The sequence below is a fragment of the Pezoporus occidentalis genome, unplaced genomic scaffold (assembly GCF_034315485.1).
Source record: "Pezoporus occidentalis ecotype Australia unplaced genomic scaffold, CSIRO_AGI_Poc_V1 ctg45, whole genome shotgun sequence".
Taxonomy (NCBI): domain Eukaryota; kingdom Metazoa; phylum Chordata; class Aves; order Psittaciformes; family Psittacidae; genus Pezoporus; species Pezoporus occidentalis.
The window spans coordinates 3,576-16,115 of NW_026915780.1; the positions used below are offsets into that span (position 1 = coordinate 3,576).

At 43.7% G+C, this 12,540-nt stretch overlaps 1 protein-coding gene across 4 annotated transcripts in view; it reads right to left on the reverse strand.

The window, feature by feature from the left end:
- Positions 1-654: 654 nt before the first annotated feature.
- The window catches only part of ALDH18A1 (aldehyde dehydrogenase 18 family member A1), a 33,879-nt gene continuing 21,993 nt past the window's right edge, over positions 655-12,540 (reverse strand). For all 4 annotated transcript variants that reach the window (XM_062635091.1, XM_062635093.1, XM_062635092.1 and 1 more), the window contains 7 exons: positions 10,865-11,085; positions 7,022-7,159; positions 6,718-6,913; positions 6,444-6,565; positions 4,205-4,391; positions 2,542-2,637; positions 655-1,461 (listed from right to left, as the gene is read on the reverse strand). In XM_062635091.1, coding sequence (XP_062491075.1) covers positions 1,280-1,461; positions 2,542-2,637; positions 4,205-4,391; positions 6,444-6,565; positions 6,718-6,913; positions 7,022-7,159; positions 10,865-11,085 — 1,142 coding nt within the window. In that variant the 3' untranslated portion in view covers positions 655-1,279. The remainder of the gene's footprint in view (positions 1,462-2,541; positions 2,638-4,204; positions 4,392-6,443; positions 6,566-6,717; positions 6,914-7,021; positions 7,160-10,864; positions 11,086-12,540) is intronic.

Genomic DNA, 12,540 nt, shown 5'->3' on the forward strand with positions numbered 1-12,540 from the left:
CTTTACTTGCTTAGAGCGCCGCCAGCTACCCGGCGGTCGGGAGATGGTTTTTACCAGTAACAGCTCTCCAGTAACTCTCTCACGGTTGCAGTTATTGTACCTCGATCAACCATCCTCAAATCTGCTCGGCCGTTCAGCTTTAAACTTCCTTTCGCCTGGCCAGCCATGTCGGGTTGGCGTCCACGGCAAGCCCGTCCTGCTACAGGCCCTGCCCGTCCTGCTACAGGCCCTGCCCGCCGCTCCCCGCGTCCCCAGCGCTGAGACACCAGGACCCTCACGGCAGGACAAGGCTGGGAACCCCCCCGCTCACCGCGTTCAGGGCCTGAGCGCCCGCTGCGGGCCGCCTCCGGAGCCCGGGAACCACCCGCCGCTACCGCAGCGCCCCGCTCGCTTCACCGGTGTCACCGCATGCGCTACCCGGAAGTGAGGCGTCGCTGCAGGGTTACGGTGCGGGACGGGCGCGGAGCTGTTCCTCCATGGCCGGGGCTCGGTCCGACCCTCGCTGCAGCACGGAGGGGGGGATAAGAAGCGTGCCTGCAGGCGTTATGCACGCCGGAACAGTGAGGAAGCAGCACTGCTCTCGGGGGAGGGGGTGCAGAGGGCAAGTTTGATACCTATTTGTACCGAAGGTTTATTTTTCTTTAGTTTCATATAAAAGTTCACATGGGAGACAGTTGCGTTATTTATCTACAATAGTAATCAATACAAAGAAATGAGATATAAAAGGTTTCTTGGTCAAAAGCTTATGCATTTGAAACACCTATGCTCTTATCACAAGAGTAATCAAATACAAAGAATGAAAGTGTAAAGCTTTCTGGCTTTCAAGAGCTGCCTTGATCATAAGGCAGAAGGGAGAAAAACAAAACAAAAACCAACCAAACAGAACTCCAGCAGCTATCTGCCTTGTTCTCAGAACAGACAGCAGCTGAACAGCACAAAGACTTAGAAAAAACTGATGCTCTGCCACTAAGCATATTTGCTATGAGTAACGGGATACAAAAAGAACGCAGCAGGTATTTAAATCTTCCCTTAGTTACCTGTGTTTTGAAGAATTCTATCTCTGGGAGAAGTCAGGTCAGTTTGCAAACACTAAGAAACAGAGTCAGAAATAAAAAAATAATCTCACAGATGGGATAATTTGGTATTTGTTGTACTGTGGAGTGACTGAGAACAATGTTCCTGAGGATGAAAACTAAACTCCCATCTCCAGAGTGCCCTGAAGTCTGAACATCTCCAGGAACTATTTATAGCCCTGGGGCTTCCCGCTGCCCTCATGTTCTCAGTTGGTATTTCTCTGAGGGAGAGGCAGGCTCTCATGAAGATACTTCATGCTCCCGTGCTCTGAGAAGTCAGAAACAACGTGATTGTCCCCCCTCAGCAACCACTTTGTAGTTAAGAGTCCTTCAATTCCCACTGGTCCACGTGCATGGATACGAGAAGTACTAATTCCCACTTCAGCACCTGCAGGAAACACACAAGATAAAAGACAGTTAATCTTCAGATGTTCACTTCATACTTACAAGTTTTGCACCTTTATGTAAAACCAGCTGCCTCTCAGTGACCTGCTTTTCTCTGCTCCCCTCAAAATGCCAGATGTTTACCTGATTTAAAAGTTAGAGGAGCTTAACTATTACATTATAACTTATAATGTTTGCACTTCTGGCTGCTACAGTGTTACTTTTAGAGAGAAAGATGTGAAAGAAAAGGTACCTCTCATATGGATCTTACTTCCTGAGGGTTTAATCCCTTTTTTTTTTTTTAATTTTCAAACACTACATTAGTCATGATTGTAATCTCATCTTCTGTCCTTTGTAATCATGTTGAGGAGGTACTGCAAGACCCTAGCTAGAATTTTTTTAATCCAATAGAACACTAAATGTTCCAGCTGACACAGTAATAGCCTGCTATGGAGATTCCTGAGTTTCTGCCTCAGGAAGGAATGTTTCCCTTGTATTCTGCAATCAAGGTAGGTGCACCTCTTTATTTAAGCAACAGATACTCACAGTATCACAGTATCACAGCATGCTAGAGATTGGAAGGGACCTCAAAAGATCATGTACTCGGTTTGGTCCCGTCTTTCAACACTGCACCACTGGCACACTGGACAGCAGTTCAGTCAGCCCAGCAGGAATGAAGTATGGCATTCCTTACAGCATCATTGGAAAGATAAGCAAAAGAAAAACTACTCACCAGTTTCAGATCCTGTGTTGCATTGTTCTAGCATTATGTGCCTACAACATACTTTGTTCTGATTGGATAGAACTTCAAAGGATCCAAACCATCTTTGCTTCCTATGCTAAATTAATCTATAGTCTGTGTAGCAGTATTAGCTGGTGCTGACAGGAAAGAAGTACTAAACTGTCTGTCATTCCAGATGGATGAAATGTCTAGGCTTCAACTTCTCCTATGGTACCTTTCCTGAAAACCTTGTATTAGACAGTAAGATTGGAAACTAATTCTGCCTTCCAGGATTCAGACTGCTACACTTTTCATATAACAGCAAATTCTGCAGTCACATCCCTGCAGTATTTTCTCCCTTACCAAGTCCAAATCTATAGCCATCAGAGAATCGGGTGCTGGCATTCCAGAAAACACATGCGCTGTCCACATGCTGGAGGAAGAACTCTGCTGTTTCTTCTGGGGAAGAGGCAGAGAAAATACAATCCAGTACACAGAGAATAATCATGCCCTCTAGTAAATACAACATAGTACAGTGAACAGGTAACAATACAACTTTCACATGGAGACTTATCAGACAGTATTTAAGCAGCCTGGGCTAAGACATGTTTATTTATACCATCTTCACAATATGCTTATCAAGTAGACACAGCTGCAAATGTTACTAGAAGCTTGCAAAGATTAGAAGAAAGCAAAAGCACTCCAATTCTAACCACGTCTTGCCCAGAACCTGCAAACAGGGATAGTTATATGACTGGGGAGAAAGGACAACTGCCTCAAACAGTATTTTGCAGTCAAACTGAGACAGTTAAACTACAGAGTCAGCTCTCCATTAAATCTCAGACATGGAATTGTTCCAGATGATAAAAAATCCTAAGCTTAACTGCTATTGCAGGTAATACTTGGGAAATACCCAACTGCAGAAATACCCCATGAAATCAGCTAACTAAATCTGTTTAACACAGAACATGCAAGACCTGAGCAAGCTCAAGCAGAATTATACAAGTCTTAGTCCTCTGGAGGACTCCGTTCTCTGTAAGACTGAGAGTTGCAGGTCAGTCATCCTTAGTGACAAGGACAACTTATAAACTTAGTATGACCACAGATCTTTGTGACATTAAGTTTATATTAAGCTATATTAAAGATCAGCTATATTTCCGGTACACTCCCTAGCAAATCACTAGTGCACCAGGCCCCATGGCAGTAGGTTATGGTATCAAATGCATACCTTTTAGTGACACTCATTTAAACTCAGCAAGAGGTACAGAAACAGAAGTCTGCTTGATTCACACATCTGCCCAGCCACAGACCAACATGAATTTAACTGCAGCTGATCCTCAGGAGTTCCAGGCTTGGTCTGGTTGGAGAATCAACCTTTGGCTGCAGCCCTAGCTACGTTTTGAACTGGCACAATGTTCAAACTGCATGTGGGGCAGGTGCTAGGGATGGGAGCAGCACAGAGCTGCAAAAAAAGGAGCACAGGTTCACAACTAAGAGGCAAGAATCTGCAAACTGAGATCAATGCAGCTTTTGTACTAGGGATGCAGAAGTGGGAAGTAAAGGACTGGAAGAGGTAGGGAGAAAACATCTGCGGTCCTTGTTTACAAGGATAAAAATGACATAGGAAGACAAAGTGGATAAAGTCTCATCTTCCCTATAATCCTTATTCCCAGCAGCCTTTAGAGGCCTAAGGACATCTTCAGGATACAGGAGATGTTCCTGCAAAACTTTCTGATGCAGTAAGTCTGCATGATACAGGAACAGAAAGCAATTTGCGTGCAAGAGCGTGTGCTGACTTGCCATTGGCCATTCACTCAAGCATATTCCTTAAAATGGTGAATAAGTGTCAAACAACATGTTTTCTGTGAGCTAAACAGGACTGTAGGCACATTTAATTCATAGCCCTCCAGTTGGTTATGCCGACTACAGACCCGAGAAGAACAACTATTGCAATTTCAGTGGCTACACTAACACCAAGAATTGGCAAACTAAAACAGTAGCTTAAGGAAGCAGACTGATCACTAACCATTCTCTGTGATGATAACATCTGTGTGAGAACTTCCATACTTGTGGATGTGTTCAACAGCCTCTTGGACACTGTCCACCACCTCAATGCAGCACTCCAGGTCCCCATATTCTGTGCGGAGAGATTTCACTTCTGAAGGGCTGAACGTCAAGTAAGATGCAAACTTTGGGCCAGCGTGAATCTTCACCTACAATAACAGAAACATTTTGGGCTGCTGAGTTCCAGTGTGTTCCAGGTGAAAGTGTGGCTTCTGGTACTCTGTGTGGGACAGAGTGAATTTTCTTCTCAGCAGCCCTATGGTGCTATGTTTTGCACTTGGGACTAAAACGGTTTTGAAAACAAACTAATATTTTTGGTTGTTGCTGAACACAGCTTGCACAGCATCAAGGCTTTCTCTTCCCTAACCCCCAAAAACACTTCCCCAGGCAAAAAGGTTGGGATTGCGCAGGAAGTTGGGAGGGGACAGAACCACCACAGCTGACCTGAACTCACTAAAGGGATGTTACATGCCATATAAAATCATGCACGGCAATACAAACTGAGGGAAGGGTTTTTTGAAGAAGATAGGTGCTGCTCAGAGACTGGCTGGGATTTGGTCTGCATGTGGCAGATGGTGAGTAATTAGCTTCGCCTCACTTGTATGGGCTTTTAGGGGTTGGTTGTCCATTGCTGCCTCTCCTTCCCTCCTCCTTCCCCTTTCTTCTTCCTCTTTCTTTTGCATATCAAACTATCTATCTTTCAACCCACAATCACAGCAGCTGAGACACCTAAACAATGAGAGACAATATACAATCGATACAGCAGAGAAATTCCCATGCAAACAAAACACAGGAAATTTTGACAAGACAAGCATAAATGGGAAATACGGCACAAGTCTGCAAAACTTGAAGGCTTTTAAGAAGGTATCCATAGAATGGCATTTTCTTGTGCAACTGTAAATTACTTTACTTGCAAAATCCTGCTCAATCTGAAGGAGGCCTGCAAGGATGCTGGAGAGGGCCTCTTCATCAGGGACTGTGGTGACAGGACAAGGGGTGATGGGTTTAAACTAAAACAGGGGAAGTTCAGGTTAGACATAAGAAGAAGTTCTTTACTGTGAGGGTGGTGAGGCACTGGCACAGTTTGCCCAAAGAAGTGGTAAATGCTCCATCCCTGGCAGTGTTCAAGGCTAGGCTGGATAGAGCCTTGGGCAACATGGTCTAGTGTGAGGCATCCCTGCCCATGGCAGGATGTTGGAACTAGATGGTCTTAAGGTCCTTTCCAATCCAAACCAGGCTGGGATTCTGTATTTGCATGTTTCTTGCTGTCAGGTCATATCAGACAGAGGTAACATCCTCCCCACTGTCTTAGGAGCTACATGGGTAGTGGTGGAAATATACTAGTCCTCACACTCCCACCATCCAAAGTCTGGAGACCCACCTTTCACTCTGCCCTTCCCAATAAGCAACCAAATGACATTTAAAAAAAACAAAAATAAATCCATTAAGTGAGGACTTGCTCCTGATTACCTATCAGCTTCTTTTACTGTGACCCTTTCAATATCATCAGGACATATGGCCTCCCTAATTTAACTGCATTAATCACTGCCTGTATTTGCCAAACACACACTGCTGTGTGAAAATCCTTGATTTATGTGCAGTTCACGCCACTTCATGGATATTTCTCTCCCAGTGCATCTCTGCTACCTGTACTGAGAAAACATTGCCCATGTCAAGACAACTAATTAGTATGCTGGCCTTTCACTGTTTCTTTGACATACTAGGAGGGTGGGGATAATGGGCAGGCAAGATGAAAATTTTAAAAAAATGGGGCTGAAGCATATTCATAAAGGAGAAAAACAGAAAGTGAATTCACTAAATTAATGAAGAAGAGGCCTTGCATCTGGGAGGTTAACAGCAATTAAATCATAATTAAGAAGGGTAGAGAAAGGGTTGTGTGTATGCTTTTCTAAGTCTGATGATTTGTGCTATATAAAAGGAAGTATTTGTATCCCAATAATGGCACATAGCTGTCCTGAAGAAGCTGCTTTCAGGTCATTTTTACAAAAAGCCTTGAGGTTGTGTGGAGAATTAGAGAAAGTTCTTCTGTAAGTTCATTTACATGTATGAAGAGACATGCAGATAACTTAAGTGTTACGCCCTCATAAAACTAAATATGGCTACACTAGCCAGACCAAATGTTTCTAAAGTGCTAGGAAAAAAAAAGGCAACAGAACAAAACACAAGTATGAGTGACTAACCTGTTCTACTCTCAACATGTCTATGATTTGATCGAACAACGGGGTTCTCAGCAAGTCTCGATGAATTAAGAGAGTTTCCAAAGCATTACAGGCAGCAGGATATTCACACTTTGAGTCTCTGACTGAAGTTTAAGAGTAGATAATTGGTTACATAGCATTTACAACAAAAATTTTGAACAGCGTATGAATTATCAATTACCATCACCATATTGCATACTCAAGATATCAAGTTCAATTACATCCATGTGATTTAAGTCACACTCTCCCAGCTTACTTATTCGTGTAACCTTCTCAACGCTGGCATCTGTGTCCACATACACATGACAGATCCCTTCACTGTGTCCCATCACTGGGATTCCCTTAGCAGCTTTCTGGATATTTCTGACTAGCTGTGATGAACCACGTGGAATGATTAGGTCTATCAGCTTATCCAAACGACAGAGATCTTCTACTTCTTCTCTTGTGTTCACCTGTAGTAGTTGAATACAAACAATCGACAGTTTGAACACTCAAGTTCTGCCCATACTTTTTATACATACCACATCAAAGAAATCACTGATTTAATTCTAGGCTCTTACTAGTTGCACTGCATCTTTGACTCCATGAATGGAGAGTGCTTCTTGCGTCAGATGATGAAGGATTTGATTGCTACGTGCTGCCTCCTTCCCTCCTTTAAGAAGCAAGCCATTTCCACTGGCTATGGCCAAAGCAGACACCTGTCAGAAAAGAATTTATTCGATGGGGGGTGTGTGCAGAAACAGAGTAATCTGTCTCTTCTATCAGAATAACACCCACAAAATAAGAACAGGATTTTTAGCCCTGTTGATTTACTCAATGTGAATTTACAGTTTTCATTCTACCACACACCAAAAAAAAAAAGAAAATCATTACAAATAACAGCACATTTAACTCCAGAAATGAAATGTGGTAAGTGTCTCAGGAACAAGCCTGAGTTTTCAGGGTACTATTGCCGGGGCAGACTGCAGCGAAGAAGTCAGAGAAAACCCTGGATGTAGACTCTAGTATGAATTAGGTAGCTATATGGGCAATCACCCCAAGGAGAATAATTTTAGGTGCAAGAACTTCTGTCCCCAATCATTCTCTCAGAAAACGGCTAAAGAGCTCTTCTATAAGCAGGAAGAACATTTTTATCGTGCTGTCTAAACAGAAGTCACAATCAGACAACACTTGCTGCAAGTATGAGGAAAAAACATTGTAGACAATAGGCCCAGCATCACCTATATAGTTTTGCTTTCACGTTCCGAATCAGAAGCAACCGACTGATGCTGCTGCCTTTCTGTTTAAGGTGCCAGATTTCACCCATTTGAGACCAGCAACATTAGCAGACCATATTTCAAAAAGTACTTTGAAAATGCCACTGCTTTTTGGAAGTTAGATAAAAAATTACTTCTGCTGTTGAAAATATATAACCAATTTGTTGAATCTCCAGACCCTAGTTCTTATTGGTGTTTTCCACACAAAACTGAAAAACAAGTGATGGTAGGTCTTACTGTTTCAGTTTTTTGTTCTTTTCTACAGAAGAGTGTGTCAGACACGACAAGGCTCTATTCCCAGACTTATGTTATTTTTGTATCCCTTTTTGTCTTTCTCACCCTGATCCTATACACAATGGCCTCACAATTTGTCCATCTCTTTGGGAGAAGGGGGAGGGGAGCAAAAAAAAAAAAAAAAAATTACACTCCTTCAGAAAACATCTCCTCTCCAGAACCTCTGTGTGCAGCCATCCAGCCAATTCTTTATCCACCGAGCAGTCTATCCATCAAATTGATGTCTCTCCAGTTTAGAGACAAGGATGTTGTGATGTTGTGTGAGATGGTGTCGAATGCTTTGCACAAGTCCAGGTAGATGACATCAACTGCTCTACCCCTGTCCATCAGTTCTGTAGCGCCATCATAGAAGGCCACCAAATTGGTCAGGCAGGATTTCCCCTTAGTGAAGCCACGCTGGCTGTCACCAAGCACCTTGTTGATTTTCATGTGCCTTAGCATGCCTGCCAGGAGAATCTGCTCCAAGATTTTGCCAGGCACAGAGGTGAGACTGACTGATCTGTAGTTCTCTGGGTCATCCATTTTCCGCTTCTTGGAAATGGGGGTTATATTTCCCTTTTCCCAGTCATCGGGAACTTCACCTGACTGCCATGATTTTTCAAATATGATGGCCAGTGGCTTAGCAACTTCATTCACCAGCTCCTTCAGGACCCGCAGATGGATCTCATCAGGTCCCATGGACTTGTGCACGTTCAGGTTTTTAAGATGGTCTTGAACCAGATCCTCTCCTACAGTGGGCCCAAGGTCTTCATTCTCACAGTCCCTGCATTTGTCTTCCAAGGCTTGGGTGGTGTGGTCAGAGCCTTTACCAGTGAAGACTGATGCAAGGAAGTCACTGCAAACCTCAGCCTTCTCCAAATCCAGGGTAGCCAGTTCTCCTGTTTGCTTCCAGAGAGGGCCCACATTACCCTCAGGCTTTGTTTTGGTGGCTACATACCTACAGACGCCCTTTCTGTTACCCTTATCATCCCTGCGCAGTCTCAATTCTAACTGGCCCTTACCCTTCCTGACCTGAGCCCTTGCTTCCTGGACAACACCCCTATATCCTTCCCGGGCTGCCTGTCCTTGCTCCCACCTTGTATAAGCTTCTTTTCCTCTTCTAAGTTTTCTCAGCACTTCCTTATGCATCCATGGAGGCCTCCTGGCCTTCTTGCCCCATTTCCTTCTTGTCAGCACACAACACTTCTGAGCTTGAAGCAGGTGATCCTTCAATATCAACCAACAGTCTTGGGCCCCCTACCCTCTAGGGCTTTATCCCATGGAACCTTACTGAGCAGGGTCCTGAAGAGGCCCAAGTCTGCTCTCTTGAAGTGCAGGGCAGTGAGCTTGCTGTGTGCCCTTCTCACTGCCCTGAGGACCTCAAACTCCACCATCTCATGATTGCTGCAGCTAAGGCTGCCTTAGAGCATCATGTTCCCCACCAGCCCTTCCCTGCTGGTGAGCACGAGGCCCCTCTCCTTGTTGGCTCCTCTATTACTTGCAGAAGGAAGTTGTCTTCCACACAATCGAGGAACCTCCTGGATTGTTTGTGTTGGGCCCCCCTGAGATATCAGGGTGGTTGAAGTCCCCTACAAGGACAAGGGCCTGCAAGCGTGAGGCTGCTAATAATGGTAGACATGGGAGATTAGTGCCTTGTCATTTCACAGGAACTTTGCCTAGAGCATACTCCCTTTCAATGTGAAATGGGAAGCACTCACAAAATTTAGCCATGAAGTACCACACTGTCCACTGGTTGAATCCCTCTTCCTTCTAAAGTGTCTGTAACCATCACTTTCCCCTCAAACACCCGCTCATGTTAGAGAACCCTTTAATCCATCTTCCTAGACACTAATGTTAATTGTGGGAAACAGCTTGTGTTAACTGTGAAGTTTTTTTTGTTTACTTATTAAAAATCTACTACAGCTGCTCAGTACAGTAGTTGGGAGTTAGAAAATAAGATTAAGGTTGCCTCTGTAATATTAGTTCAGTCCCCATATTTACATGCATTATAACACCATTTACTGACAGCAACAGTCCCACACAGTGCTGCAGGTGAAGGTATTTGATTTTTAAAATGCCTGCCTTATTCCCAGCACAATATAAATGACATTCACTTACAGTACACCAGTCAAGATTTCACCAGCCCTTCCAGAAACGTCAGTACCCAAGAACTCAGAACAGCATTCTTCCTCAAACCCATCTCACAGCAACTGAGTAACAGTTATCATTCTGCCTCACACAAGCAGTGTCAGTACAGGACAGACCTCTCAAAGCCTGCAACTTCTGTGCTTTCTGTGCTCAGCAATTTTTTATTGGTTTATTTTTTTTAACCATGTATTCCTAAGAGTTACAGTTAATTGCTAGCATCTGTATTTCACAGTTCCTGTTTAATCCTAGCCTGCAGCTCAGCTGTACGCAGCATGGACAGATAAAACAAGTGCTCATTGGTAGGAGCCTCCCACTTATCAGTTAGGCACTGAACATAAATTTTTAAGACAAATGCAGAACTTTCATCATCTGAAAATAAGATCACTCTTATGCTGGGTTTATCAAAAACAAAAAAAAAAAAAAAATCCAAACCCAACAAAAACACACCAAAAAGAAACCCCAAAACCCCCAAAATGCAAAACAAATTAACAAAACAAAAAAGCAAACAAATAAACAAAACCCCCACAACCAAAACAACCCAGGCCTGAATATCTCCGCAGAAGGAAGTCCTAACAGTATTGCTGCAGGAAACACAGGGTCGCCAACAAAACCAATTTTAGAATAATCTACACAAGAATCCTCCCAGTACTTCTCACAGCCTCCCAGTTGCCCACCCTATATTTTGGCTTCAAAGAATTCGTAACAGTGTAAATATGCCTTCCTTACCTGTGGAAGGCAGTCAGGTCGGGACTCAAAGATCACAAGAAGGACGCCAATAGGCACTGTCACCTGCTCCAAATCCAGGTCTTTTGCTATTCGTGTTCGGCGAATTACACGGCCAACGCTGTCCTGTGAGGATGCCGCAATCTGACGCAGACCAATAGCCAAGCTGTTCAGCTTCGATGTAGACAGGCTCAGACGTTTCAACAATGGAAGGGCCAATCTCCCTAAAAGCAAAGAAAAATTGTGCTGGAGACAGGGGGGCCCTTGCTACAAGAGAGACATTGAGGTGTTGGAGTGGGACCAGAGAAGGGCAATGGAGTGGTGCAGGGCCTGGAGCACAAGTGTGATGGGGAACGGCTGAGGGACCTGGGGGGTTCCATCTGGGGAAGAGAAGGCTCGGGGGGATCTGATCGCTCCCTACAACTGTCTGACAGGAGGTTGCAGTGAGGTGGGGTCAGTCTCCCAAGTAACAAGGAAAAGGACAAGAGGAAATAGCCTCAAGTTAAGCCGGGGAGATTTAGACTGAATATTAGGAAAACTGTCTTCACCGAAAGGGCTGTCATGCATTGGAGCACGCTGTCCAGGGCAGTGGTGGAGTCACCGTCCCTAGATGGATTAGAAGTCATACAGATGTGGCACATGGTTTAGTGGTGGATATGGCAGTAGGAGATTTATGGTTGGACTTCATGATCTTAAAGGTCTTTTCCAACCTAAACAATTCTGTGATTCTATAGATTGGTCTGCCTTGGCTCAAGCAAAAGCAACTTACGCAAGTGGTGAACCTAAGGAAAATTCAGTTATTTCCTACACCCTAGCAAGAAACCCACCTGAGATGAAAAATGCACAGCATTAAGTCCAGTCGCCACAATAAAACCGCTCAAACGTGACAATGATTTCACCCATCACCCCATTTTCACTTAATGCGGTTTAAGTGATATGTACATGAAGCAACATCAACATCCACAAAGATAAGTATTTTTTAATTTCTAGTACTGCTATATGTCTGAATTTCTTACAAATTTATACCTGGCAGTAGTTCTGGAAGGTTTGGGCAGTAATTTCATCTTTCTATATTATAGCTAGAAATCTCAAAGCACAGATGCATGCATAGCATTTCTGTACAGACTGCTCAACAACTGCCTGCATTTTCTAGTCTGAACACGTTCAGACAATAAGTTAACCCAGCTACGTCCCCTCAAGTGCTCCGGTCAGTAACAAAACCAACCAAACAAAAAATGGTTCCCTGGCTTCTTCCACAAAGTACTGCAATTCATGATATGTCATTTTCATACATTTGCTATCCCAATCCCAATTTCTGACTGAATGTTATCAGTGAAACACGGAAGAATGGGCTTAACCCAAGCTACCTAAAGAGAACCTTCCTCAGTCAGAAGGGGGCATGATGTTTTTTTGATACCAGCAATTTAAGTATAGAGACGATAGCTTTCTCTTCAGGAGCCAAAAATAATTTTAAGCAGTCCAGAAAATATTCACTTTATGCATGATCAGAGGTGATGTTTGTCATATTTAATTTTTAAGCAAGCCTCCTTTGGTAAAATGGAGCACTGATTTTTATTTATTTATTTATTTATTACAATACACTGCTTTATGTTTTGCAAGGCCTCGGGATCTTCCCTGATGAAGGCATCTGTTTTAAGTAATTAAGGAAGCTGTAGCTG